Source organism: Trichoderma harzianum, assembly GCF_003025095.1.
Source record: "Trichoderma harzianum CBS 226.95 unplaced genomic scaffold M431scaffold_7, whole genome shotgun sequence".
NCBI lineage: Eukaryota > Fungi > Ascomycota > Sordariomycetes > Hypocreales > Hypocreaceae > Trichoderma > Trichoderma harzianum.
The window spans coordinates 876,644-903,980 of record NW_020209255.1 but is presented as its reverse complement, the minus strand read 5'-3'; the positions used below and the strand labels follow the sequence as shown (position 1 = coordinate 903,980).

The 27,337-nt window shown below is 45.2% G+C and overlaps 11 protein-coding genes across 11 annotated transcripts; 5 read left to right on the top strand and 6 right to left on the bottom strand.

Moving 5' to 3' along the window:
- Window positions 1–516: 516 nt before the first annotated feature.
- On the top strand, window positions 517–1,599 carry M431DRAFT_495813 (hypothetical protein; the record flags this gene model as incomplete). The annotated part of the gene is made up of 2 exons (XM_024917419.1): window positions 517–834; window positions 868–1,599. 2 exons carry the CDS (start codon window positions 517–519, stop codon window positions 1,597–1,599), a joined length of 1,050 nt encoding a protein of 349 aa, XP_024773537.1.
- A 516-nt stretch (window positions 1,600–2,115) lies between these two features.
- On the top strand, window positions 2,116–4,982 carry M431DRAFT_531499 (hypothetical protein; the record flags this gene model as incomplete). Its single annotated transcript, XM_024920832.1, has 6 exons — window positions 2,116–2,224; window positions 2,304–3,081; window positions 3,152–3,209; window positions 3,300–3,593; window positions 3,909–4,202; window positions 4,260–4,982. 6 exons carry the CDS (start codon window positions 2,119–2,121, stop codon window positions 4,800–4,802), a joined length of 2,073 nt encoding a protein of 690 aa, XP_024773536.1. The 3' UTR covers window positions 4,803–4,982.
- Window positions 4,983–5,596: 614 nt separating this feature from the next.
- M431DRAFT_87819 (hypothetical protein) lies at window positions 5,597–6,575 on the top strand (the record flags this gene model as incomplete). Its single annotated transcript, XM_024923837.1, has 5 exons — window positions 5,597–5,659; window positions 5,722–5,963; window positions 6,022–6,222; window positions 6,279–6,343; window positions 6,394–6,575. 5 exons carry the CDS (start codon window positions 5,597–5,599, stop codon window positions 6,573–6,575), a joined length of 753 nt encoding a protein of 250 aa, XP_024773535.1.
- A 199-nt stretch (window positions 6,576–6,774) lies between these two features.
- On the bottom strand, window positions 6,775–7,415 carry M431DRAFT_445042 (hypothetical protein). Its single transcript, XM_024915229.1, has one exon. It carries the CDS (start codon window positions 7,330–7,332, stop codon window positions 6,889–6,891), a length of 444 nt encoding a protein of 147 aa, XP_024773534.1. The 5' UTR covers window positions 7,333–7,415; the 3' UTR covers window positions 6,775–6,888.
- A 1,034-nt stretch (window positions 7,416–8,449) lies between these two features.
- M431DRAFT_86460 (hypothetical protein) lies at window positions 8,450–8,796 on the bottom strand (the record flags this gene model as incomplete). The annotated part of the gene is made up of 2 exons (XM_024923683.1): window positions 8,450–8,634; window positions 8,703–8,796. 2 exons carry the CDS (start codon window positions 8,794–8,796, stop codon window positions 8,450–8,452), a joined length of 279 nt encoding a protein of 92 aa, XP_024773533.1.
- Window positions 8,797–9,506: 710 nt separating this feature from the next.
- On the bottom strand, window positions 9,507–10,478 carry M431DRAFT_520782 (hypothetical protein; the record flags this gene model as incomplete). The annotated part of the gene is made up of 2 exons (XM_024920447.1): window positions 9,507–10,187; window positions 10,260–10,478. 2 exons carry the CDS (start codon window positions 10,476–10,478, stop codon window positions 9,537–9,539), a joined length of 870 nt encoding a protein of 289 aa, XP_024773532.1. The 3' UTR covers window positions 9,507–9,536.
- Window positions 10,479–11,825: 1,347 nt separating this feature from the next.
- M431DRAFT_87876 (hypothetical protein) lies at window positions 11,826–13,448 on the bottom strand (the record flags this gene model as incomplete). The annotated part of the gene is made up of 4 exons (XM_024923842.1): window positions 11,826–12,672; window positions 12,740–12,883; window positions 12,943–13,290; window positions 13,354–13,448. 4 exons carry the CDS (start codon window positions 13,446–13,448, stop codon window positions 11,826–11,828), a joined length of 1,434 nt encoding a protein of 477 aa, XP_024773531.1.
- Window positions 13,449–15,956: 2,508 nt separating this feature from the next.
- On the bottom strand, window positions 15,957–16,753 carry M431DRAFT_555129 (hypothetical protein; the record flags this gene model as incomplete). Its single annotated transcript, XM_024921413.1, has 4 exons — window positions 15,957–16,208; window positions 16,258–16,497; window positions 16,551–16,622; window positions 16,676–16,753. The coding sequence occupies 4 exons, from the start codon at window positions 16,751–16,753 to the stop codon at window positions 15,957–15,959; spliced, it is 642 nt and encodes a 213-aa protein (XP_024773530.1).
- A 2,062-nt stretch (window positions 16,754–18,815) lies between these two features.
- Window positions 18,816–20,118, top strand: M431DRAFT_508910 (hypothetical protein). Its single transcript, XM_024919192.1, has one exon. The coding sequence runs from the start codon at window positions 18,824–18,826 to the stop codon at window positions 20,018–20,020; it is 1,197 nt and encodes a 398-aa protein (XP_024773529.1). The 5' UTR covers window positions 18,816–18,823; the 3' UTR covers window positions 20,021–20,118.
- Window positions 20,119–20,512: 394 nt separating this feature from the next.
- Window positions 20,513–21,679, bottom strand: M431DRAFT_17302 (hypothetical protein; the record flags this gene model as incomplete). Its single annotated transcript, XM_024913043.1, has 3 exons — window positions 20,513–20,922; window positions 20,986–21,537; window positions 21,598–21,679. 3 exons carry the CDS (start codon window positions 21,677–21,679, stop codon window positions 20,828–20,830), a joined length of 729 nt encoding a protein of 242 aa, XP_024773528.1. The 3' UTR covers window positions 20,513–20,827.
- A 3,556-nt stretch (window positions 21,680–25,235) lies between these two features.
- On the top strand, window positions 25,236–27,163 carry M431DRAFT_144644 (hypothetical protein). The gene is made up of 2 exons (XM_024912682.1): window positions 25,236–25,352; window positions 25,415–27,163. The coding sequence occupies exons 1-2, from the start codon at window positions 25,251–25,253 to the stop codon at window positions 27,017–27,019; spliced, it is 1,707 nt and encodes a 568-aa protein (XP_024773527.1). The 5' UTR covers window positions 25,236–25,250; the 3' UTR covers window positions 27,020–27,163.
- The last annotated feature ends 174 nt before the right edge of the window (window positions 27,164–27,337 follow it).

Below are 27,337 nucleotides of genomic sequence, written 5' to 3'. Positions count from 1 at the left end.
TGGATTGTAACATGCAGTAGGTAGCCAACTAGGAGATGGTCTATTTGACACCTTTATAACCGAACACGCTTCTTTAACTTCAATTTGTAAAAGTCTCTTTTTCTGGCTGAAAGCATTCTCTTGTGGATGCAATACTACCTCCGTGATATATATTGATCTACGGAGTATCCTCTTTCAGTCCGCTAATCTGAGCTTGCCGGATCATCCTTCCGGGTTAGCCTTCCGAATTATCCAGCCGGAGATTTTTTTTTTTTTTGGAAGTGTATGTCTACTCGTCGCTCCATGGATCCGACTTATCCAAGCGGCCGACTTATCCAGCGTTGTGTTGGATTGATTGAGCTCATAATGTCGTAGTGTATAAGTAATAACGCCCCCGATTGACGCGGGAATACGTATTGCAACTGCTTCTATAAACTTATAAACATTCTTAGTTTTCTTCATGGAGATTTTTGTCCAAGAGTTCAAGCATCTCAGTTCGATATCAATACACGAATCAACCACTTCAATTTTATAAAAATGGCATCACCTCTAGCAGTTTCAAAGACTATACTCTCCCGATACCCTTGGGTATCCTCCCCTCTAGTGGTAAGCGCTCCTATGGCAATGCTAGCAAGTGCCGCCCTTGCAACGTCTGTATCCAGCGCTGGTGGACTTGGATTTATTGGCCCTGGAATAAAAACACAAGATGCGGCCACCAACCTTGAAGAGGCGTCACAAATATTTCTCAAAACTCAAGGCTCACCATTTCTCTCTCGAGAGGCGACCACATCGTCTCTGCTTCCTGTTGGCGTGGCATTTCTCCTTTGGCGAGATGATGTTAATGAGGCGACTTCTGTCATTGAGAAGTTCAAGCCATCTGCGGTGTAGCTCTATGCTCCACACGAGATGAAAGAGTACGAAACATGGTCAAAGAAAATTCGCAGTGTATCTCCCGACACCCAAATATGGATACAGATTGGAACAGTGCTTGAAGCAACAACACTCTCGCAGAGTTCCGAGAAACCGGACGTTATTGTTGTTCAGGGAGCAGAATCCGGTGGCCATGGGAGAGTTGAGGATGGGTTGGGTCTCATAACATTGTTCCCTGAAGTGGCTGATGCATTGGTAGAGGGCGGCATTACTCTGGTTGCTGCAAGGGGAATCGCTGACGGGCGAGGCGTTGCTGCTGCGCTGTCCCTTGGCGCCTCAGGAGTGGCGATGGGAACTAGATTCCTCGCATCAAAGGAAGCCCGTATTGACCAAGGGTACCGGAATGCGGTTATCCAAGCAACTAATGGTGCTGTATCGACAACACGAACCTTGCTTTATAACCACCTCCGAGGGGAATACGTGTGGCCTAAGCCATACAGCCCCAGGATGATTATAAACAAAACCTTCATAGATCACCAAGCAGGAAAGCCATTTGGGGAGCTCAAAGAGATGTATGATGAGGCAGTCCAAGCAGGGGACTCGGGATGGGGACAGCAGGGAAGACGGGCTACCTACGCGGGAGCAGCAATTGGATTGATCCACGGGGTCAAATCAGCGTCAGATATTGTGCATGACGTCCGAAAGGAGGCATTGGCGAAAATTCAGTCGCTGCAAACAGGTGGGCAGTAAGCAGAACTCTCAGAAGCTGTTTGTTTGTTTGTTGGACACAAGTGGAATCTCACCAAGGTACGTATCGGGTTTCTCCACACGGGTAACTCGGAAGGGTAACTCGGAATCGGAATTGATTGGTTCAACTAGAATTCGTGCTTGGTGAATGGCTGGTTGGAATTTAGCTGGTGGGGAAATAGTTGTCTAGAGTCTCAGTCATCGACACCATAGTCATCCATTCTTTTGTGTCTTGTGAGTTTTGTTCGTCACGTCATGACATTGAAGTCATGATTACCTAGTTTGAGAATACAAGTGATCTTAAGATCTACTGGTATTTTGACTCTGGGCCGATTGTTCTTGCTGCTGAATTACTTCCCATCATACTCATCCCGTTACCACTGTCTTTGTTCCATGATCGCTTTGGGTGTAGATACTCGCCAACCTCTTCATTGTAGCTGATGGGAAGACTAACATAGTTATGAAACAGAAGACTTATCCAGTCAAAAATTGCCGAATCATACCGAATCCCCCCTTACTAGGATGTCAAAGAGGCAGAGGGTGCTGCGCGCCTGCGATCAATGCCGCCGAGGGAAGATCAGATGCGACGGAAAGCAGCCCTGTGCTCATTGTATTGTCTATGACTACGGTATGTTAATTGCTCATATTGTTTGACGGCCGTGCCAAGACCATATCTGTGTAATAACTGACTAATGGTGAACCAACAGAATGCTCCTATGACCAGATAACAAAGCGCAGCCGCAGTGAACCATCCTACTACGTAAAGGCATTGGAAGCTCGGCTTCGCAGAGCAGAAGCTGTCGTCAGAATCGCGGCTCCTAACGTGAATCTCAGTGATCCTCGTCTAGACACCGCAGATACCGCACAAATTGCGGCCATAATAAATCAAGCATCTCCTCAAAGTGTCTTGACATCTCGATTAACGCCGACCTCGAGTCCGGGCGAAACTATGCCTATTGAGGATTGCAACAAATCCTTTCTCGAAACAATGATGGAAAACTTCGGGTTTCTGGATCTGGACGACCGAGGGTATTGGGACTACCATGGCCATTCATCAGGAAGCATCTTCACACAGCGCTTGCAAAACCAATTCGGGAACTTGATCATTCCTCCTCGCTCTTTGACCGAGTCAAAACCGAGGTCAAAATCTCAGAAGCAACCTGAGCCTCAGACAAGGAAAACTCAGGACACAAGTAGCAACAGCACCGACAACACTCCGATTTCTGGCTTGCCTTCACAAGAGATTGCCCGAAAGCTCAGTCAGACCTGTTTTGACCACGCGTGTGTCCTCATGCGTTTCGTCCATGAACCGTCCTTCTGGAAAAGCTTTGATCGTATTTATGCAACCACATGGGATCAGTTTGGAGACGAAGAGCGTACACTTCTGCCTCAGTTATATATCGTCTTGGCTGTGGGATGCCTCTTCTTAGACGATGTTAAGCCACCAATAGAAATTGCTGATTATGAGATTGTCCTCGACCAAGCGTAAGCTTATCTGTATCGTATCCGACATAATTGTCTTGTATATGCTGACCAACTTCCTGTTTACCCTCAGGTATCGATACTTTGAGCTGTGCCAAGAGTTGGTTGATATGACAAACTGCCGAGATCTGGTTACCTTGCAAACAATATGCTTTATGATTCTGTTTCTTCAATCGTCTGCAAAATTAAGCACATGCTATTCTTATATTGGCATTGCTTAGCGCGCCGCTCTTCGACTGGGACTTTATCGTTTTGTATTCGGCAACTTCAACGCCCTCGAACGCGAACTCAGAAAACGTATATTTTGGGCCATTCGGAACATGGATATATACGTTAGCACGCTGCTCGGTCTACCCCTGCTTGTGAGCAGTGACGATATTGACCAAGAATATCCGCTGGAAGTAGATGATGAATACATCACTCCAGCCGGCATCTTACCAATGCCTGTGGGCCGGACGTCGTTAATGATGGGTGTAAATGCCCACACCCGACTAGTAGACATTATTGTCAAGGTGGTCAAATATGTTTAACCCGTTCGGCATGCTACACACTTGGCCCCGTCCAATCATACGTATGTGGTTCGTCATTCTAGATTGCGAGAGATCGAGAAGGATCTGGAATCCTGGATGAAGAGTCTACCTGAGGTTTTGCAATCGCGCGGTGAAACTTCTCCTAGACTGGCGCAATAAGTTTCCTTCGCATACGATTTACCAGCCGTTATTCCACATACTAACTCGCCTAGCATGCAACAAATGCTCCGGATAGGATATGCTCATGTGCAATGGGTCATGTATCGACCATTTTTACACTATGTTTCGAATGATTTCCAGTCTCAGGACATCGACAGGCGATCCTATGGATGCGCGACTGCCTGTATCAGCGTCTCAAGAAATATTATCCATATTACTACGGAGATGTACAATAGACGTCTTCTGAATGGCTCTTCCTGGTTTGCGGTACACATGATTTACTATGCCGTCTTCACATTGGCCTACTTTTTGCTTGAGAATCCTGGCCCTCCCGCAACTACAGATGGCATTCTTAAAGACACACTGGAAGGAAAGAATACACTGGCGGGATTAGCCACTAACAGCATAGCTGTAGAAAGATGTGCTTGTCTCTATGTAAGGGATCTTGTTTCTTGTTTTCTTTTGCGCATATACTTACAATACTGGACCTAGTCTCTTATAGAGCATCTTCCAGAGAGGCTGAACAAGCGCAAAAGCCCAATCATTCAGCCTACGAATACGAAAAGCTCCACGATGCTACAGCCAGCCTCCAATTTTGGAGGAAAGAGCTCAACGTCCAATGAGACGCCGTGCTCCTCGTCATCCAATAAACAGGGTGCTTACGCCTTGAATGGGTCAATCAGCTCAGCTTCTGATACCGCCCCATCAACAGAATTGCCTGTAAATGGACACTATATCCCAGCACAGCAACTCAATCATATGCATGCGGCGCCAGATCAGATATTTCTACGATTCTCAGCAGATGACCCGTTCGCTTACCCAAGCCAATCCCCTTCCTCTCTTGACGACGAAATGTTTCGAAATGGGGCAGCAGAAGTGTCAATACATCTTCCAAGCGATCCTACCATGCAGCTTTATGCCGCAGTGTCAGATGAATATTCCCTTTCGGATGACATGGTCCCGTTTTATAACTTCCTGGGCCCTCCATCCGAGACGGTTTATGCCAATGCTTCATACAACCCCTCTATACAATGAATGTGCAATATTAGTCTATCACACGGAGTATATTCACAAGAATACTTGTAGAATCAGCCAAAAAACTTTCATGATTTGTGATCTTGAGGCAGCATTTGATATAGGGGAGTAGGTAGAACATCAGAAATACATTCAGCCTTTACATTTCAGCTGAAGCGAACTTGAAGAGTTGGTTAAAATACAAGAGAGAGAAAAATGAATACCGGCTATCCGTAGATTCTGTAGACCCGCAAAATATTTGGAATCAATGGTGCCTTTTGAAGGTACTCCGAAATATGTCGCGGTCTTTGCAGTTTTATTTGAAGTTAGCCCTGTGAATACCCCCGCATGGCAACTTTGCTATTCAAGGACAAGTGGAATAATAGACTTACTACTTGAAATTTGATAGTACTTCGGCAATCGTGTTCGCGCTAACAATGAGATTTCTGCTCCGTAAACCCGCCGGTGATAGTCCGCACCGCATCCCGCAGTTGAATTTCTTGTGGTAAATTACTATATCGCAATTTGTTGATTTATAAGCTAATATCGAGGGAACAGCTGAACAACATATTTACGAAATATCCATAGCCGAATACGCATGCAGGGGTTCAAAGACACCGATTTGGCATGATATAAAACGACCTTGTCGCGCCATCTACCATTATAGATAATGAAAGAGTAAAATTGTCGCAGCGAAAGGAAGGTTAGCAGCCGCAAATGACGAATTAGCTGTTTATACTGACCAGACTAAATATAGACAGAAGCTAAGCTCAATCTACATATTCTATACACTTGTGGCAGTCTATATTTAAATCATGCCTTCGTATCTTGTCACCGGCTCAAGCCGTGGTCTCGGCCTTGGCTTTGTGACCGAGTTAGTAAGTCAATCTGAACCCTCTATCCTCATACCAAACATGACCACTCATATTGTATGAAACAGCTCAAAGGAAAGAACAATGTAGTAATCGCAACAGCGAGAAACACGGCAGCCTCCACTGGTCTTCAAGAGCTGAAGGGCAAGCACGGAGATGGACAGCTGCACCTCATCGATCTGGACGTCACCAACATTGAGAGCATCCAGAGAGCCGCCCAGGAGACTAGCCGTCTGTTGCCAGGAGGCTTAGACAACCTAATCAGTAACGCGGGAGTGAATCCTAACCCCTTGACTTCATTTGAAGATATGTTTGTCTTCCCAACACCTCAGCGCCCTGAGATTGTCCATCTGTTAATCGTGATATAGTGATGTCAATGAGTTTATTGACGAGGTCAACTTCAATTTGACCGCCACTCTGCTGCTCCTGCGTGAATTCATTCCATTGGTTCGCAAAAGCGTGGCCAAGAGAGTGCTCGTCATTTCATCGGTGTTAGGCTCAACTGAGCTTGGCGCGAGTATGCCGAATCTGCAGAATGCATACTCGACTGCCAAAGCTGCTTTAAATATGTAAGTCTATCGATACCTCCAACAAAGTACAAGAAGCACTGCTGATGACATCTAAGGATGGTGCGCAAGTGGAGCGCTGTCCTTAAGGACCAGGGTATAACTACTGTTCTGCTTCATCCAGGTAATCCGCTACTTTCAATACATCATACTACAAAACTAAGTTTGTTATAGGTTATTCCGCTTCCACTGAAGTTGGAAGCGGAATTGAAGAGTGGATGAAGACATACGCTCCAAATGTCCCCCGGCAGACCATCGAAGAATGCGCCGAAAGTTCTATGAAAGTGCTTGCTGGAATTACTCCAAAGGATAATGGCATGTTTTATAATTACGATGGGACAAAGCTACCCTGGTAGCATTGGTGGATTACGCTTACAACTTCATTGGAAATAGCTCTCGTAGGCCTAGCTTACTTGTCGGCAAAGCAGTCGTGCCACATGCAGAATAATTAATGCATAAGGACAATAGCCTCTTCGTACTCCCTTAGAAATTCATTATGTTACGATAATTGGGACATCTGGCCAAATCTGACTGATCAAGAAACAGTGTCAAGATGCCGGATAGAAAAACAATATATTTGACTTTGCATGGTCTCTCTTTAGCTATATTGTAACCACTTATATCCAATGCTTCCCCGTATGTTCGATTTATATATCCATACCCACACCTTTAGCCACCACCACTCTCTCCGTTGGAAATAACCAGGCGGATGACTCCGTCAGTGCTGATCAAGATTGGGCTACCAAAGCCACCAGACGCAGCAAGGCATTGAGAAATGAAGCCAGGAAACGCCTGTTGCACCGAATCTTCGTTGAAAGTGACAGCCTTTCCATCTGCAAAGGCACCAATGAAGGCTTCACACTTTCCAACCAACACAGAGATGGCCGACTCCGAGGCACCGCCTGTTGCGGCGGGGATGCTGCAGACACCTCCTGAACAGTGAGTGCCTAGCAATTGAGCAACCGCCGTGTTGCAGTCGGCGGCGTTGATGCCGCTTAGTTTGCCATCACCGCACTGAGGCGCTCCAAAGGACAATTCGCCCAAAGATGTCTGAGCGGTTACGGCGTTCGCCAAAAGGCCGGCGACCAGCGCGATGGTTGCCTGCGCCTTCATGGTAGGCGGATACGTTGGTAAAGTAAAAAAGAACTGTTTGCTGTTGGTACTTGTGATGATGATGTGAATGGGAGTGATGAGGATACAACTCTTGAGATGAAGAGGAAAGCATCACTGTATTTATATCCATTCATCATGACTTCAGATATTCATCATCTCCGCATTTCTTGTATAAGCCAATGTTTTGTCATACACCATCTCACTCAGTATGAGTACTCAATCGTTCTCAACAGTATCCACGTGCTCTGCGCATAGGCAGCCGTTATTTTCGTGAAAGTTTCTCTTTTCGGGCAATTGATCAACTACAAAGTCCACAAGTGTCTAGAATGTAGTATGCTGACAGCCCCATGATAGCGCCGGCGATCGTCCCTTGCCCCTCGCTGGCATCGGGACAACTTCGATCCCCCTGGTATACCCCCGGATTTTGGTGCCGATGAGCTCAGCTACGCCCGTTTGGCTGAGAGTAAGCGGCGAATTTATTATCCCGCAGCAGAATTAGGAAGATAGGACCCAATAAACAATGAGATTACAAAGTATTCGGGTGCATTATTCTCTCCTTCTTGAGCCCGGGAGTTGGTAGATGAGCGCATGAAATAGGACTAAACCTTCGAAAGGGCTGCCGCCGGATCCACTGTCAGAATCCCTTCAAGCTCTTATTCAAGCTTGACAGCCCCCTGCTGCTGTATACTACAAGATGCTGTAGGGTGCATTACTCTTTGAGTAAGACATATTATTATAATTTACCCGGCAATTCAGCCGAAATCGCAAGGACGGCGAATAGTTTTTTCTATTTTTAACATTACTGCAATCTAGACACCGTACAGAAGATCCGCAATGATAACATACAGTATATATTCGCAGACAATAGTATCATCTTTGAGCCCAGCGGTGTGGTGTGTAAGCACAACGGCCTTCTGTAATAGGCAACCCATCGGAATATTAGGCCAGCTTGCCCGCTTTCAACATGGCTCAGAGCGGGCCGAGATACCCCGTACTTAGCTGAAGGCTGCCGATATACTCCATAGTTTGCTGAAAGCTGGGAAACTTCTTTGGTCTGAAGCACCTGGGAACTGACTGACCAGCCAGCATCCAAGAATGGAAAGCCTAAGCCCTACAGTCATGATCGGCTAATCCCCAAGACCCATACGAGTATCGCCACTCCTGTGGCAACCACAGCAGCCAGGATAGCTGTGGCTGGCATCAAAATACCCAGCATCGCCATGCTGGTGAGCGTCGCAAAGATCCCTCCGGCTGGGGTAAAGGCTCCATACATGTACGACTGAAACGCAGCGGCGAATGTTCCTGGATATCTGTTAGCTGACTGTACACCGCAATTCCTAGGTATCCTTGGAGGAGAGATGACCACATACCTGCACCAATCCCAACTGGGCCAAAGCCTAAGCAGATAATCAGGGTACAGATTGCCGTAAACGTGATGGCCCATGCCATAACGATGAAAACCATGGCTTATTCAAGTGTTAGAAGTCTATCCACTGCGTAGGACTTGTGTTTGCGAAAGAAAGAATTGCTAATAGAGCGCTTGAAAGATGCAAAAGTCGGTTGCACCAGATGATTGACGCTGACTGCTGCCCAAATGTCTTCCATAAAATTAAGACTCTTGTAAAAAACAAAAACAAAAGTAAGACAACAACTGTACTAATCAATTTGTACATGCTACATCTGTTTTTCCGATGCAAGGGAGAGCCTTGTGTTCCGTTGATGTGCTCTTTAGGTTCCGAGCCTAGCACCAATGCGTCATCACCACTGTTCGGTGAATAATGGCGAGGGGATTATCTGAGATTCGATACTTGGAGAAACTTGGCTATTAATTAAGCAATTGTGTTCATTAAACAGGCGTAAACACGCGGGTGAATGTACGTATGCGGATTATTAACTTATTGTAGTACCGGCGCATATCGTGGCTTTGGGGTAGCACTGGTGGATTAGAGGTGATTATTACTGCTAGCCTACCCTATTTCTTTTCATATGGTAACACAACAATAGAGCTCAAACGCTGTGCTGATGGTGAGCTAGACTCTTGAAAGACAGCATGTAATAATTAACAGCTAGAAGGGAATAGTTTGTTGGCGACCAAAAGGTATCGTAAGATACTGACAAAATATGTTTGAGATTGTTCTTCGCTCTATCAAGTGAGATCCATATACAACATAGAAACATAGAGTTGAATCATCTCCTGTATCTATTTACTTGAGGGCAGCAAAGTTGCTCTCCCAGCCGTCGATATTTAGCTTCAATTGTCCCGGGTTCGCCAGGATCTTCTCTTTGGCCGCAAGCAATCCTTCCACATCCCAATTGGCCCAGATGAAACGACCGGCGAGGAAGTCTGATTCGGGGCTAGCAAGCCAGACTGCAAAGTTGGCCATCAACTCGGGTGAGTCCGTTGGCGGGAACTGTGGCGTATTGGACTTGTCGGCGATCTCACTCTGAACCATGCCAGGGCTAACGTTAAATGCCTTGATGTTCGGGTACTCCTGCTGGAGGAACTCTACCACCGAAGCAGCAGCCATCTTGGAGGACACATAGCCACTCATGGGACTGGAGAAACCGGGACCGACGTTGATTGCGCCAGTGTTCACACCGATGAACACGGGCTTCCCCCTAGATGGCTTTGACTGGTTGATGAAATATTTCCCGAGAAGATAGGTACCCAGTACATTGATTTCATATCCCTTCCACCATTCGTCTGTTTCGGTAGTGGCGAGTTTACCGGGTAAAGAGAGGTATGCAGCGTTGGCGACTAAAATGTCGAGAAAGCTGGTCTTGTTGATAGTTTCGAACAAAGCCTTGACTTCATTCTCTTTGGAAATGTCAGTTTGGAGGGCGTGAAATTTGGTCTGTGGGTATAGTTTCGAGAGCTGCGATGCATTAGTTTAAGGCCGACAAAGGAATATGAAGGTGCCAATGACCCGTTGCTCAACAGCCTGAAGAAGATTGAGTCGTCTTCCAACGAAGAAGACGTGGTCGGCTTTGGCTTTCGCAAAGGCTTCCACAGTTGCAGCTCCAATAGCTGTGCCACCTCCTGTGACGAGAACTGTTTTGCCAGCTACCGAAAGATGCTTTTGCGTAGGATCAACCACAGGTGTAGGGTTGTTGTGGTATTTGGCGGTGGGGTTTGGCATACTCATTTTGACCGGGTGTTTATATCTGTTAATAATAATACTAAAAAATGTGTTAAGTCAAGTTGTTGGTCCTGGAATTGTGATGAGAGAATTGTTAGAGAGCTCTTCGGAGAGTTGGGAGGCTTGGGTTTTATATCCTTCGGGATACCCACCAGATGTATTTCTCTTTACCCACATTGTGCATAGTAAAAGGCGCATGCCTCGATCCTTCATGTTTCCATGTACAACAACTATGCCCAATTTGTCCCATCTGTTGGTTGCCTACAAGCAAACCAGGGATGCGGAAGATAGTTGCAACTTGAGCTACTCCACCGAGAGACGTTGTAGCAAAAGGCATTGTGCTTTCCTGATTTCAAATCGTGAAGTACATCGTCCTTTCGGAATTGGAACGAACGAGATTTTTTCTGAAACGGAAATAAAGAGACTCAACCAAGAATGATTGGAGGTCAACACGTCGGACACACATCGGAGCCCTGCGGATCGCTCCGGAGCACACAACCCCGGACCTTGTGGGGTCTCCTTCTCTTCAGCCGCTTTGCGCCGCTTTGTGTCGCTTTGTGGGGAGCTTGTTTGCATTCTGTGGAGATGATTGGCTCATGGTGCTTCCCGGCAACAATCCGCGAATAATTAGCAAGCAGACTGGTGTGACCTTGAAATATGGGGCATATTCTTGGCTTCAAGGTCATGAGTATAGGAGCAACTGCTTCTTTTAAAACACCTTCTTGGTGATTTATCAGCATGTTTACTCCGTGTGGGATGCCTTAATTCCTTCGACTTCATGTATACAGCCTCAAATATCCGCCTTCAAGTTTGAGACTGGGGCCTCGTAGCCAATTGGCGTGAAGTATCTAGGGAGCTTGGAATTACATTTCCAACGACTTCCTAGTATAGCTGCTAGTGATTATTTATCATGTTAATATGTTATTATCCTCAATCATATCTGGAGACTCTGTTTCTAGATTGTGTACAGATCGATGAGCTTAACACGAGTGAAATTTTAATAGAGAAGAATAGCATCTTACGGCAGATTTTCTAGAATCGTGTTTACTGAGAATTACATGTGGCACAACTTTTGGCTTCTACTATAAATATTGTCGAAGTAGGTTGAGATATACAAAATCTCTGTAAGCAACTAATCAGAGAAGGTCCCTTGTTGACAGAACTTCAGAAGTAGACAGGATGCATGTAAAGTATTTCAGTCTTATCGACAAGATAACATAATAGTAAGCGCCATTTGTCGTTTCTAGATTAAAAAGCTGTGTTTGTGATAATATATGAGACGAGCTTGATATGAAGGACAATATCAGTGTTCTAGTAGCTGTAGAAACAATAGCAAAACAAATTTTCTAGCTATTATTCCTGTTGTTGTAGTTGTTTGTTCTGGGAATCTAAGCTCTCGTCAGCTTTGTTCTGCTCGCTTTGATCGGACAGATCTCCCATCACAGTTAACTCCTCATCACCCCATCCGTCGTGAGTGTCTTTTGGGATGCGAATAAAAATTATAGCGATAATAATTGATAGCCCAGCAAGTCCAATTCCCAGATACAAGGCATGTCGATATCCATCCCCGATATTGGCGCCGTGATTGTTGGTATAAGCTTCGACAGTGCCGGCGAATCCAATACCTGTGCTTTGACCATAGGCTACCAGAGTGCCAATCAAAGACCCGGCAATTCCCTGTTGATGTTTCTTTACAGTATTGCTTGCAATGATCTGTGACGCTGCGAAGAGAAAGTCGGGGCCGTAACTAAGAATCGTGATTGCCGGAAACATCTGCGGCCAGTATGACTGCTTGTCAGGCATTGTTGCAGCAAGAATGCACGCAATCATGGTACACGCGCTGCCTATCACCAAGATGTATTGGGCATCTAAGAGTGGTACGACCAAGCCGCTGACTATGGCCGCTGTGGTTCCTCCGATTGCAAGTGGAACAAAGGTAGCAGCACACAGCAATGTCGAGTATCCTCGCAGATTCACATTCCATGTATTGCAATACCATACCAAGATGCCGACTGCCATGAACGAAATAAATGATGCCAACAACATTGGACTGATCGATTTTGCTGTCCATATATCGAGCGGCAAGATTGGGTCAGCTGCGAATCGGGCTTCCCAGAGAATGAATGCGGCAAGATGGGCAACTGCAGCAATCAGTAGAGCGTACTCATACGGCTCCTGCCAACCAACGAATGGAGCTTGACTGTTTCTGAGTGTCAACTTGTGAAGATGGAATAGACTTTGGAGAGGGATGGGAGATAGATACTAACTTCCAAACAAAATTGAACAGTATGAGTCCAGCGACTCCAAGATAGCACCCAATGTAGTCAACACGTCCGTGTTTATCCAAAGGTTCAGTCTCGCCGGGGACAACAAGCACAACGAGTGCTGTCACAAGGGCACCCATGATGGTGCTATAATAACATAGTCAGATACGCATTGCAGCGAGCAAATACATTTCGGCTATACTCACAACCCAAAAAACATGTATTTCCATGGCGTCAACTGAGCCAAAAGACCAGCGAACACACAGCCTATCGAAGCACCAATGGGTGCCATTGCTCCAAAGAAACCAACACTCAGATTTCGAAGTCTTCCAGGCGGGAAGTTTATGGTTAATAGTGAAATAGCATTTGGCACCATGAAAGCGCCTCCAACTCCAGTCAGTGCTCGGAGCGCAATGAGCGTGACGATGTTGCGGGAAAAGCCTGAACCCAATGAGAATATTGACCACCACAGACAAGCTGCGACAAGCACATTTTTATGGCCATAGATGGAACCGATACGACCGCCTATTAAAACAAAAGCGCCCTGCGTTAAGCTTGAGATGATATTAGTCGAAAAAATTGCATATTGACAAGTTTTTAAGTAGAATTGGACCTACGGGTACGAAGCTGCAATCCAGCTTGTCTTGTTCGGTGAATTGAGGTCGCGGGCAATGATGCTCGAGGCGAGAATCCCGGCACCAAAAGGAATCATCTAAAAATATGCTGAGCTATAATTCCAAGACAAAATCGAGCGTGCAATTCGGTCCTCACAAACCTGAACAAGCTGTGTAGCGATAATAGATGCTGAGATCGCCACTGCTCGCGCTGAGCCTAGCTTAGCCATGTCTTGGGCGTCCATATCATCGGCAGATGACAATGTTCCAAGGCAATAGCAATGAAAGTGTTTAGCAGCTTGTGAATTAAACTAATTGTAATTGACTTGGAGTAGTTTGAAAACTTACGGCAGTGGAAAGGGGGATTTCCAACGCCAATAGCAGCAGCAGCGCTATTGTTACGCGCTAGATCACTTTCAATCCCACAATCCCACGTCGTATCTTCAATTAGACAATGTGGAATCATTACTTGTCAGGTGTCATGCACTCTATTATTAATTCATGAATCGGGAGAAGTACCGCGAGACGGGATTATGGCCGAAGCGACCAGTGTCTGGATCGGGGGGATGTGGGCTTCTCCACGTTGATGTTGTTTTGGTGCATAGTTTGTGCTTATCTCTGAGCCCCATAATGTTTTGGAAAATAGGGAAGTATTTTATTTGATGTCGTCTAATTAGCCATACAGCAGTCAGTTCATACTTGAGCTAATAATACTAAAGTAGATGTAAGAACGCATTTGCCATCTATAATACAAACATTGTGGAGTATTAACTTTATTAAAATAAAACACTAATACATATCTAGTTTCTTCTCAATAATACTTCAAATTTTCGAATGCTAGTACAATCTTGGGACATGATACTTGATTGCCTGTCTCTTTAAGTGCATGCATACATTCTCAGCCGATGATATGGCTCAGACGCTTTACAGGCAAATAGTTGCCTATGAGTAGTCATATCTATCAACATGGGCAGTGGAGTACTCCATCGCACTCACTTTAAGAAAGATATTTGTAAGCCTAATATATAATGAAGTGTTGCTTCGCAAGTAAAAACTTGCCCATTCTTCGGACTGCTACGCTGGCAACTGACAGCCCCGCAGAAAGTTTCACCGACGGCAGGCATGTTGTCGTTTCTCATTTGTCATCCCAATTATAGACTCTACTAGTGTAGCTAGATCAGGCTAGTAGACAGGGGAATAGTTGCCATATTATTCGAATGAACCACTCGCGTGTAAGATGAGAGGTTTTTATCCTCAAGATAAATATCCGAAGCGAATGCCAGTTTAAGTGAATGCCGGTTTGATGTATCTGGTGCTGTATCAACGCATAAGTACTGGCTAGGCCCCCAGACTCAGAATCATAACAAAAACAGCTAAGTTTTCAAATTAGTACAAACAACAGGCCTTATTACCATCCACCGATCTCTCTATTATGTCACTTGTACTGCATATCCCTATCCTACCGAGTAATGGAGATGAACAGGGCTATACCTGAATGAGAGTAATGGACCTCACTGAAAGCAAAATGAAAGCATAAAGGTTACCTTATTATTTTCCGTAGTCCCAATCAAACTGCGACTAAGCCTAGCCGCTGGTGTCTCTGACGTGGTGGCGTGCCGAATTTAAGCCTCCGCTGACCATCGCCGGGGTGAGTAACCTGGCCAGGGTTGACTTCGGAATGAGTGATGCTATGGCCCGTAGTACTCGTTGATCGTCATCTCCCCCATAGCGTACGCCTAAATTGACTGAGACCTCTCAGGGTTGCTGTATCTATCACCTATTTAAAACCAACCGCGTTGTTCGACTCGTTCCCAAATAACTCATAAAGGTTGAGAGTGCCTGATCTCTACGAATTACGTATTTGCTTTATAGATTTGCTTCAACCATGCAAGACATATTGACAAACATGGTGGGCAAACAATACTACTCTGAAATCTTCGAATTCTTAAAATTCCAGTGATTCTCAATGACCTACAGGCGCTCAATCGTTGAGTAAAGCTGTGCAAAGATAGGCAGCTTATCAGGTCGATCCCTGACCAATTTATGCTTAAATCTCCATTTGGTATATATTTCAGAATTTCTACCTCCCCTTTATAAGCAATGAACTAAGGCCATGATATTATGATAGGACAGCCAGTCGTATCCAGTGCATTGTATATATTGACTTTGTCCTGCATGTCAAGGCGGTTTTGGTCGCAAAGTTTAAGCCTCGTAATCGAAATAAATTTTATGTACTATTGCATTAGATATATATACCTATATTTAAGAAAGAAAAATGTTACAGTTCACTGATCATTACTTGAACGCAGTAAAAGGATTAGGGTAATAATCATAATCTCAATTACTGTGATTATAATACTATAATCAACCATTCACCAAAGATATTGTTGTTACGGCGGACCAGATCGGTACAAAAAAATATTGGGGTTTTAGGGTGTTAAAAGTAGGTGTATTTCCAAGCAATTGGGCTTTGCAATCCCTGTGGGGCTATCAATAGCTGTCAACTAAACTTCTTATAGCTAAAGAGAAAGTTGGTTATCCGTTCTATGATAACTTGCGCTTACTACTATATGTTAATAGTGCTAGCTTCACTTTCCCAGACAGCATCACTCTGTACTCTCCAAAACAAGGTTATCAAGGAAGAAGGCGGGAGGTAATCCTCCCCTCTGGGAATCCTCATCCGGAAGCACTACGTCAGCCTCAAGAAACCGATACTCGACACCATTTGAAGAAACACTGACGTGATAGGGACCCCATCCATCGGTTGCAGTGTGGAATTCGAACTCATGGTTAATCTCGACATCGGCGAAATCAGAAAATAAAGTAAAAACTCTAACAGTTACATCGCTCGAATTACGCTTGAGATAAGTTAGCTTAGTCTTGGCTTGGAGCTTAAACGCGATTTACCTCAGCTTCTGAAAAGACGGGCAATATATCAAACGATGCTTCGTTTACCAATGTTGTATTTACATTAGCAGTGACAATCTGGGCATCAAGCAATGCGCTGATAAATAACACGTTGGAAGGTGAAGGCGCTCGACCAAACAAGGCTAAACTTATATCCTCGTCTAAGACAGAGTTGCAAGATGGAGTTTTGGTGGCATTGAAAACCCTAGAAGTGCCAAAAGCATCTGAAACCGCGATATCCTGGAACGTGTCAGCTTTGATTGAAATAATGAATAAACTCAAGGATAACTCACATGATAGACAGAAAACTCTCCAAAGGTGAAATTACCACACCCGTTGTCGTTTGATATGGCGATGTCATCAAACTATAAGCGGATTAAAATGAATTCGAAATTTCAAGCCAAAAGAGCAGACCAACATTCAGAATGAGCTGCTTGCAAGAGGCTGCGACTGCCATAACAGCAGCAGAGCCCAGAATACGAAGTGACAACACCATTTTTTTCGGAATTGGATGAGTCGAGCTTGTTAAGTGTACTTGGTTTGAACAGACATGTTGGCAAACTAGGCGAGAATGAAGATAATATTCATATCATGAAAAATGTTGTGGTGGGCTTTCATTTTCTTGGATTGACCTTCCTAATCAATATCTCACTACCTCGGTACATTACACTAAAAGACTTGAAAACATGGTTATTCTATAATACGACCATTTCTGCCACTAGGGTCGGGGATGCCGGTCAAGTAAAGCTTCATGTGGAATTCCGGCGAGATTGCGTTTCCCTCGCCGACAATTGCCATGTTCAACTGAATAGAGGTTTTTGTTGACTTGAAGTAGCAAGTTTGGGTCGTCTACGAATCCGTGTGTCAATTATTGGCGCTCTATATATTATTTAGTACTGTATAGACACTAAGTAACTCAGTATTACCAGCGCTTTTAATAGCTGCAGCTACTGGCTAATCGTTAGGGGGTTGGCTATGAAAGCGCACTCGCTCTCTAGATTACGAATAACTCCACTTGTTGCATACAAATTATTACATATTGATCATTGTTGAATGCCGACGGCATGTTTGATTCTATCGTGTACGGTGTAATTAATATTCCCGACAATGTAACTTTCAAATAACTCCAAGTACCATCGTGTTAAACTTATTATAGCGTAATCAAGACCTAAATTGCTTCATGGGCGCCTGCCTTGAAGACCCATTACCGAGAATATACGTGATAGCTCGCCTCGGTAATATGACAGGACTTGCCCCTTGGATAGTCTGACTAAGTGCATTTGTATTCTAAGCTGATTTGATTTGTCTATTGAAGGCGAGAGGCTCATTAGCAGTGGATAAACGACACGAGCGAAGCTCGCGTATGTTCGTGGCAGCTTCCACATCCTTAGCAGGCAAATAATCGCTTAGAGATGACATAAATTTCTCAGTGTTAGTGAATGCATAATGCAAGTCATTAGCGCACCATTATTTTCTACGATGATCATTTTTAAGCCTAATCAACAGACAGGTGTTGCTTCACAACTACAATCTTATTTGCTCTTCGGACTCTGATGCCAGTAACTAAATGCCCCGCTGGAAGTCTGGCCGATATTGTCTTCAACAATTTGTCAGCCCGATCTTTCTGATCGTGGGTGCCTAACTAGATCAGACCAGTAAGCAGGAAATTGTTGTCATATGCTCCGAATTCACCACTCAGATCTTGGCATTGAGAATTTCCCTGCTCAATTGACATAGCTCCGCTGACGTCGCTTGGGCATGGGTGGCCCTTGAGCAAGGCCTGAGTTTCTTCATTCTTGATGTCGTATAAATGAAGGCCATTCTAATACAGCAGCAAATGTATCATCCTATAAAATATATATACTCCTGAGATAGGCGCATCTAAACTGGCCATCTCGTCATTTGCACTGCGAACTCACGAAACCAATTATTCTTCAGGTATTGCAAATGTCGGACTGGTTGTGTGAATCAGAGATAAGAAGATGACATGCCTACCATGTACTCTCTAAGGCGCATCTTCAGCATCTCATTTAGTCGTATGAAAGGCGCAAACAGCTGACTGATCAAATCGGTGTTTGACCTAAACCGGAATTGCAAAAGGACCAAAGGATTGCAATGCAGTTGCTTTTAAGTTATACGCATAGATTGAGGCTGAGCTGACGCTTTGTTGTGGGATCTAGCGTAAGAGCGTAATATAGCCTGGTTCTCATAGCGTAAGAGCGTATAGCCTGCTGTGTGCTGATAGCGTACTCCTCATGGCGTGCTCCTCATAGTGCATAGCGCAGACAACGTATGAATTGGCTAACATTCAGCGTCAAAATGGGAGAGCGTATAACATGGCGTATCATAGCCTCATGTCAGCAATTTTATACAATTTTCGGCTGAGGTTGACTTGGCCAATGCAAGTATTTGTCAAAACCTCTGGCATATGGTTGATGTTTTTTGTTATAAATAAGCTTATACTTTCTTTCTTTCTTTGGTCATCAAATCTACTTGCAATCATCGATCATCTTCTACCAGTAACTCTACGAACAGTTCACCTACTTAATCCCCATCTTTAAAGACAATGGTCTCTACACTGCTCTTAGGAGCTTTAATGCTTCTACCAGGCATTTCTGTTTCAGCAAATGCCTGTGTCGAAAGGCCTCACGGATATTGCAAGCAGCTGGACATTCCGCTGCCTATTACCGCGGATACTGCCGTTTTTGACATACCAAGAGTGGACAACGATATTGAAGCAGTATCCTGGGCAATTTACGATGCCACTCGGACTACTATACACGGCCCTGGTAATATCATCAAGAATACCACGACTTCTGAAACGTTCAACATCCATGCTCAGCTTTGTGTTCCCAAGTCCACCAAGAATGGAAAGCATAATATCCTGCAGATCGCCACCCACGGAGTGCATTACGACTCTAGATACTGGGATTCCGAGTACAAGCCGGAGAACCACTCCTACGTGGAAGCAGCACTTAAAGCAGGATACTCCATTTTCACATATGATCGTCTGGGAGTCGGTCAATCTGATAAGCCGGATGCATACGACGTGGTTCAAGCACCTGTTGAGCTCGAAATCCTCCGTCAATTGACTTTCATGGCACGCAATGGTAGCCTGTATGAGTTTGCGGGTCATGCGAAACCCTCCATTCCTTCTTTCAAGTCATTGGCAGCCCCGCATAAGGTTGTCCACATCGGACACAGTTTCGGCTCATTCCTTACCTCGGCTTTCATCGCTAGATACGGCCCTCTCACTGATGGAGCCATCATCACGGGCTACCTGTTCACTACCCAACTTGCGAGCGCCGGCTCAACATCGTTCAGCGTCGAATATGCCGCCACAGGAAACCCTCCTTTCAACCGATCAAGCGGCTACGTTGTGGCCCAGAGAGATGGCATCCAAAACATCTTCTTTGGTGGCAATCCTAAGACCGCCTTCACACCAGAGTTGCTCGACTATGGCATTAGCATCAAGCAGCCTGTCCCGATCGGAGAGTTCGCCTCTGCCTTCTCGCTGCTTGGGAACCCCGGACCATCCTTCAGGGCCCCTGTGCAATTCTTGTTGCCAGAGCTTGACTTTTACATCTGCCGAGGCGATTGCAGGGGTTTGGCCAATATGACAGAGTTGAACGCGACTTACCCCCACGCTACGAAAATCGAGGTGGCTCTTCAGCCCAATACTGGCCATGCGCTGCCACTCCACAACAATGCCACGGCAGGGTTCCAGCTTATTTTCGACTTCTTTTCTAGGAATGGGTTGTAATGGCCGTTGTGGTTAACACGCTGCCCGAAAACATGTTGTGACACCGATACTCGCAGACGCTATTAGAATTCTTTCTATTTAGTACAATATTAATTTAGCTGGTTGATGAATTAAGTAGAAAAGAGTTTTATTTTTATGCAGCTGTTAATGTTCCTCATCGAAATGTGACGCCCTACCAATGGTGTTGTAAAGTATATGTATAGAGGCTCTAGTGAGCTTCGTCACGAATTGCGCCAGTAACGCATAGAGCCGGGTTTGGATTAAGGCTAAGAGAACTGAGACTAATCATTTATGAGCCCTCGAGATCTTGCTGTCTTATGTTCGTCATGAATTATCCTTCCTATTGTCCTTGTTTATTTGGTCCATTAGCACTGGGGCATAAGTCGACGCAGGAAACAACGTACTCAAAATACGCAGGTTTGACATCCCCGCTAGCTCCGGGGGGAAAAACATCTTCAATTATACGGAAAAAAACTTCCAAAGTCTTCATTTGTTGATAACTCTAGATTTACGAAATATTCACTATCTATTGTTCCAAAAATCGCATGTTGTACTGAAAGTGTTCTCGCTCTCCTGCATGCTAACCTGTATTATCCTATACGCGCAAGCTCCGAAGCATTGTAAAACAAATAGTATAAATAATAAAATAAAGAGAGTAAGAATATAAAAACTTCGTGTATTTGTAATGCCAGTTTCTCAAAGGTACCCATTGTCTTTCCAAATGTAGTGGCTTTATCGCACTTGGTTCACAGCCGGAACAAGAAGTGCATCGCAGCCAACCTTTGCATAAGTGCTGACAGCCAGTGATTAAACCTTCACTGCCAGAACTGCGGTAAGCATGTTACCAATATCTTCACCAGTCTTTTGCTTCAAAGGCCTAGTGAAAGGGAGCTTTTCCCATTCTGTTTGGTGATTAGTACAAGTTCTTCAGACAGCGTTGACATGCGACCACTTGCGCGACTTACCAAAGAACGACTTGACCCATTCCTTAGGAGCACCTCCCACGGTATCATCCCACAGCGTGGTCAAGTACAAAGCTGTCGTCCCGGGGCTGCCATTCATCTCGAGATCTGATGCAGTAAAATTGGGGTTGGCCTTCATTGCGTCCGCTACTCGAGCAGCTCTGGCCTTGGCCGCCTGCTCTACAGTGATGTACTTGGACTTTGGATCGTGCGAAACCTTGTTCAAGTCCAGTCTCTTTGCCATTGTCGACCAAATCTTTGGGTCGAAGTGCAAATTATCTCCGAAAAAGAGGTCATTTCGCGATAGAGATCCATCAAATTCGACACAGTTATGTCCATGTTTTGCCAGATCGGAGAGATTGATAGTCGAAAAGTTGCCTGTAGTCGTCAAATGGCAGTCTTGGGCCTGTATGAAGGCGCTGTCGAAAGTGTTAGGGACATAGTTGTATGCAGCCGCGACGGCAGCTTGAATGCTTGGTAGATCGATGTTCTTTCCGGAACGAGGAAGGTAATTGTGATTAGCAAGCACATTCAGGCCAGGGCAAGGAGAGCGGCCTGTTTCTCGCGGTTAGTCGCCTATATATGTGAATCACCGGCGATTTTTGAGTCACCCACTGTCTCCTGGCCCCGCAGGAATCCATTCGTGACCCTTCATAGGATAGTTAGGCAACGCCGAAGCGAAGCTGGCTAACGCCATGGCGAAAAAAAGGCCACGCATGTTGTCTGATTGGCTGGAGTACGAGTATGGTTCTCTGGTATAATGATGCTGGTTGACAAAGAAGTGATGTTCCTATGGTTGCTTACAACCCGACTACAGCGTGGTGGGTATTTATACAATGTTCGATCTATATTTTTGCGTCTCTACCTATTCCAAATTGTCTACGTCTCTACATATTCCAAATTATCTGCATCTCTACGTAGTGCATATTCCAAATTGTCTTCCAGAATCCAGAAGGGCGTATTCAAGCGCATCGCCCATAATGAGGCTGTTCATCTATTCACCAGGGGTCAGCAGAGCGTGTTCCTTGGATAGGTAAGTAGGAGGAGGAACACACCAGGCTGATTCTGGTACTCTTAGCAAGGATGAGCCCGGCCATTTGTTTCCACGCGTACACCGATATTGGTGCCTTGAGAAAGGAGATCAGTCCGGTGTTTACTTCCCTTGTCCGCATGGTGGAGAACATTCATGTTGATTAAGGACAGCTCGAATGCGATGGAGACACAGCGTCCGCTAGCTCCCGTAAACTACGCCTCTTTGCCAAGCTAGGGCAATTCTCAGGCTCTGAATCGGTCGTCTGCCGACGCGATGTGGGGACGCGCGTTGGAGGAATACGCTCTGTGGCTTGTGGAATACGCTCGTGAGACTGGAGGAATACGCTCGGCCAATGCAACCTGATGAGTAACCGGTATTGAGCAAATACTCGTATGAGTACAGTACCCGACTTCATGTCGATAATGGTATTGCAAGATACTATTACTCGACTTAATCATCAAACTCAAATTGCTTCTAGTACGCAGTAATAGTTGGCGAACTTACGACAGCGGCTAAGAGCGCGCACTGTACGGTAACGATCCCAAGCTGCTTGTGTGGATAGAGCAGCATACAACAGAAGCATAGATGGTTCTATTCATTGTGCAAATGAACGCAATAATGTCTTGATATCACCCCTTTTCTGACAGTTTAGACGATGGAGAATTTTCGTTCATGTAAAGCTGCACTTTCGGGAGACCAAATGTTGGAATTGGCTATTGTACTCTTAAGTAGAAGCGAGTCTATACAGAATCTGAGGATCCCTCAATTCCTCCCATCTCATTACCATCATGATGAGGTTGCCCTCAATTTCATTCTGTAAGCACGTCAACATTGCTCCAAGGTAGGCGAGCAATGTTAAATATTTCATCACAAGACAAAATTCAGTAAAGCTCCAAACACTTGCATAGAGAGTCGGTGAAACGTGATATATTTCAAACTCATAATCGGAGTCTATCTTCGACATTCATGATGGTACAATACTACACCGACGCTTGTACTGTTAGAGTGATCTCGAAGATGTCACTCCGTCGGTCTTATCATAGTCTCGCCCCATTATAGTTATGCCATTAGTGCCATGGAAGCTGGAGGATTCAGTCGGTAAAGCTTGAGTGTGACCGCTCATTGGACTGATAGGATTAACTAGATATGGGACAATAACTAGCTTAGATCTTCATACCGACTGATCGGTTCCTCAAGATTAACTAATACCGCCCTGCCTTATCCCCAGATTAGCTGCATTATACCTTGTTGAAACTTTCGGCTTTACCACACGGATTATCGAGAGCTGCGGCAGGACATGATCGAGCCTGAGCTGTCATTGTCATATTAGCCGCTGTTACATGCGAGGAAACTGGGCTGATATCAATTCTCATTCCATAGCCTAGGGGAAATCTCGAGTATTTTATATTTCAATATGGTTTCAATGCCCAAGTATGTTAGCTAAACTTTAGCAAAATGCTGAGAAAAAATCGGTGTTGACACTTTCACTCGGATGCATGAACGATGCACTACTAATTTTGCCTAGTTCAAAGAACCATAATGTTCCATATTCTCCGATGATCCACATTGTTATCCACATATTAAACATCGTATGGATGATGATCTGCTTAAAGATCAGTCCTACTGGTATGCTATGAACGACTTGAGGTACCTTATCCTGTTGGTGAAGATGCTCGAGCCAGAGCTTCATGATGATTTACAAGATTCTAGAAAGATGCCTAGAATGCGGGAACCACTAGGCACTTAGTTGAGAAGGATTTCGGGAAAGGGACAGGGGCTGCGATTCGCGCGCTTTAGTGCCGCAATCTCTTCCCCTCTGTCAGAACCAAAACTCCCCACACACAATACAACGTCTGAAGGACCGACAAACTTCAGTAATTCAAAACAGTTATATGTGGTGTTTCAGTGATGCGCTATATTGAAATTGGTTGTAAAAAGCGGAATAGACATACAAGGAGTTTGTTATCATAGTTTCCACATGTTCCTCCATCAGATATAGCTTCAATTGGTCATACGTGATCCTTGTCTTGGTTTACATGCTCCTCTAACTAGCCGCAGAATGCAAGTTTGTCTTGATACAAGGAATGCGAGATAGTTGATTGAAACTAATTATTAAACACCATAAAGGAAGGTTAATGATTGGGTCAGAAATACGGAGAACATAGGAAGGTCTACGTGTACAGTACCCAACCTAGTGTCCAGTTGGCAGGGGATCAGTCCGGCATCCTTCGGGATCCTTCTCGACCCGGGATACGCGTGCGATAGTTGAACAATAGAATCAACCTTCTTCTCTTCATTGAAGTGCTTGGTGGCTTGTGTACTTCGACAAGTTGCTTTTCTCCTTACAACGGGGTACTTCTTGCCGGAATCAAAGTTACTCATATCGTAGATCTGTTCCTGAAAGTTGAATTGGTAACAACTAGTGCACTTTTTAGAAGCTCTCCTAGACCGCATTCTTGATGACTCGCCTTTCTAGACGCTTACAGGCTGCTCTCATATCGGCTCGCTCTCTTATACTAACTCCGGCCAATCAAGTTTGCGGAGTTTCTTATGTACAACAGACTAGTTGTATGTTTATTATTAAGATCGAACACGTAACTCTCTCCACTATTAAGCAGTTGAAGTTACAGGCCTTAACTGTTAGCCTAAACTTTCCAGGCTCACAACTTCGAAAAAGGGGGCCCGCTACAGTCGGCGATATATGATCATTCACTTGATCAGGGTGACTATGGTTCGCCGCGGCAGGGCAAGGCCGCGATTTTCGTGACGGGGTTCGCATTTGCAACGGGATTCGTAAACGCGAACTCACCGCTAATCCCACTAGAAACCAGGCTAGAATGCACAGCCCTGGGCCTTCACTATTTGCTGCGTCACCAGCTTGACAAATAATCTGAATTGGGAGCCTTGAAACGAAGTATAGGATTCATGCTAACGCTGAATGCATGGGTGAGATTATGACATACTATCGTCTCGGCACTTATCAGCAGACTCGAAAAGAGAAATGCGCGGGAATAAACAAGAAACCTTCCATTTCTGCCTTAAGTTTCTGACACATACCGAATTCCAAATACAGCCCGAAAAAGGGATGGTGTGTTACTTTCTTGCTGCAAGCGCCGTCGCATACTTAGCGTAACTATGTCTCCGGATTACCGTTAAATATTTAAATAAAGTGGTCTCTCATGAATCTTGCACGAAGAGTTCCATAGCAACAAGCTTAAAAGACAATTCAGCCAAAATGTCCACAATTCTCATTCACACTGCAAAGGAGTTTAAACAGCGTCGGTCGCATGAAAAATCTAGAAAGGGCTGTATAAGATGCAAACAGCAGAGAAAAAAGGTGCGTTTAAAGTTTTGATTCAATATTGAGAAGCTGGAGATGTTTGCTAACAGCGCAATCAGTGCGATGAAGTTCGTCCCGTCTGTTCTCGCTGCCAGAAGCGGAATCACTGTTGCCGTTACACTACCCAAAACGAACGCTTCCCTACAGACTCGACTGCTCTCAGCCCTGAACAAGACTCTCCAATCTCTCCAATCCCTGAAATCCCGGACTTGGGATATTTAAATCTCGCCGAGCCCAGCCCAAGCAGCTCCGAAGTAAATTCCGATGACACTTGTTCTGGCGATTCAGGCATCGCTCGCACACTACCGTATGATGGCCTTGGGGTGCCGCAGGTGCTCCAGCCATATCATGCTTTGAATTCTGAGGACTTGGAGCTGTTGAGTCACTATATATCACATACCAGCCGCGTCATCCCCTTCAATGCAGAAGAATTATACGCTCTCCACGTTGGAATGCCGAATCTCGCGTTCGGCAGCAGACCAGTCATGGGCTCAGTACTTGCACTCTCGGCAGTTTGCAAGTGTTACGACATTTTGAGGGGTTCATCAGCTCCTTTCGAGAGAATAGACGATATGAAAAGGCTTCTCGCTCTAGCAGACGAACACCATAGGTCTTCACTTCACCAGATGCAGGGAGCTCTTTATGGCGGTCACTTTGATACAGTTCTGGCCAATGCTGCGTTGATGGTGCTATATTCGTTATCTGGCCACTGCGTTCGGGTTATGTTAACAAAGAAAGCTGTCCGCTGTGGGATCACATTATCCAACGAGATGCTGCCGTTGCAATCACAGTGGATAACCTCCATTCGGGCCGCGTATGTAGCCTACGTTGGGCTGCTAAACAGTGGAAACAACGAGTTGGAAAATGATCTGCCGAGCCCACATTCAGTTGCAAATGACGATACTACTTTTCACACAACCCCCCAGCTGGGCGATAATCTACTCAATCCTGAAGATGGCCCATCAGAAGGGACGAAGAAGCTGCTTCTACCAATTGTATCTGCGACATACGGGGCTGCCATGGAAAAGCTCACTGCGCACGCTCAGGCAGTCTGGATTGGCCAGTATGACTCAAACTTCCACGCACCGAAAAACCCGGATTCAGGGCTTCAGGCATGCCTTACGGCTGTTGAACTTCTGGATAACCTTTTCAATACAGTATTTGCCAGCGACGAGTCAATCTCTGAATCCTCTCAATCGACACCTGTCCCATCGACTTCCCACCTTGGGAAACTCGAAAATGCCTCTCCATGGCTGAGGAAGTACATAGCCCACGTCATCTCCGTTACGCCAACGAGGATGTTAAGACGGACAATTATGACTTTCCTGAGCCGTGTGCCACTCGAATATCTTCAACTTGTCCAATCAGCCCTGGATTATATACCAGTACCGGGACAGCAAAACGACTCTGCTTGCTCCAATAATGCAGAACCACTTGGACAAGCACAACAACTAGCAATGAGTATCTTTGCCCACTGGCTGGTCCTCGCCATGCTTCTAGACGGGGTGTGGTGGATTGGCACCATTGGACAGTGGGAGCTCGGTCGGATACTCTCATTCATGGAAACTCAAGGGTGGATGACCGAATCCATAGAGACAGGGGAGCCGTGGTGGCCGGAAAGCATGTATGCTGTTCAGAAGGCAATTGGTGAGCCTACAGAGTAATTGTAATAATGACTAATTGACATAGCGAAGGCGTTAGAATTGGCGATCACACGGACGCCGTAGGATCAATTAAGGGTGTGAAATAATATAAAACATAGATTAACTATTATTTAGAGTATTAGATATGATGCAATGGCCGCAAAGTGTTTCCAAAAATCTCCAACAATACACGTGTGGATCCAGTCCCTCGCCTATAACTCCTACATTCAGCAGTATAATAGGCTCATGTTCATTTGTGGGTTTGTCTTGTTGCTGCTGCCTTGAATCCTGCAGAAGGCGTGCTCATTTTACAGCAATAGTCGCTCATTTCACAGCAAT

What these genes read in the sequence shown, in the direction of transcription:
- M431DRAFT_445042 (XM_024915229.1), bottom strand. Translation starts at nt 7,332, where the DNA reads ATGAAGGCGCAGGCAACCATCGCGCTGGTCGCCGGCCTTTTGGCGAAC.
- M431DRAFT_508910 (XM_024919192.1), top strand. Translation starts at nt 18,824, where the DNA reads ATGGTCTCTACACTGCTCTTAGGAGCTTTAATGCTTCTACCAGGCATT.
- M431DRAFT_144644 (XM_024912682.1), top strand. Translation starts at nt 25,251, where the DNA reads ATGTCCACAATTCTCATTCACACTGCAAAGGAGTTTAAACAGCGTCGG. An exon ending in GCAAACAGCAGAGAAAAAAG is followed by an intron (nt 25,353 to 25,414) that starts GTGCGTTTAAAG and finishes CAGCGCAATCAG; the next exon opens with TGCGATGAAGTTCGTCCCGT.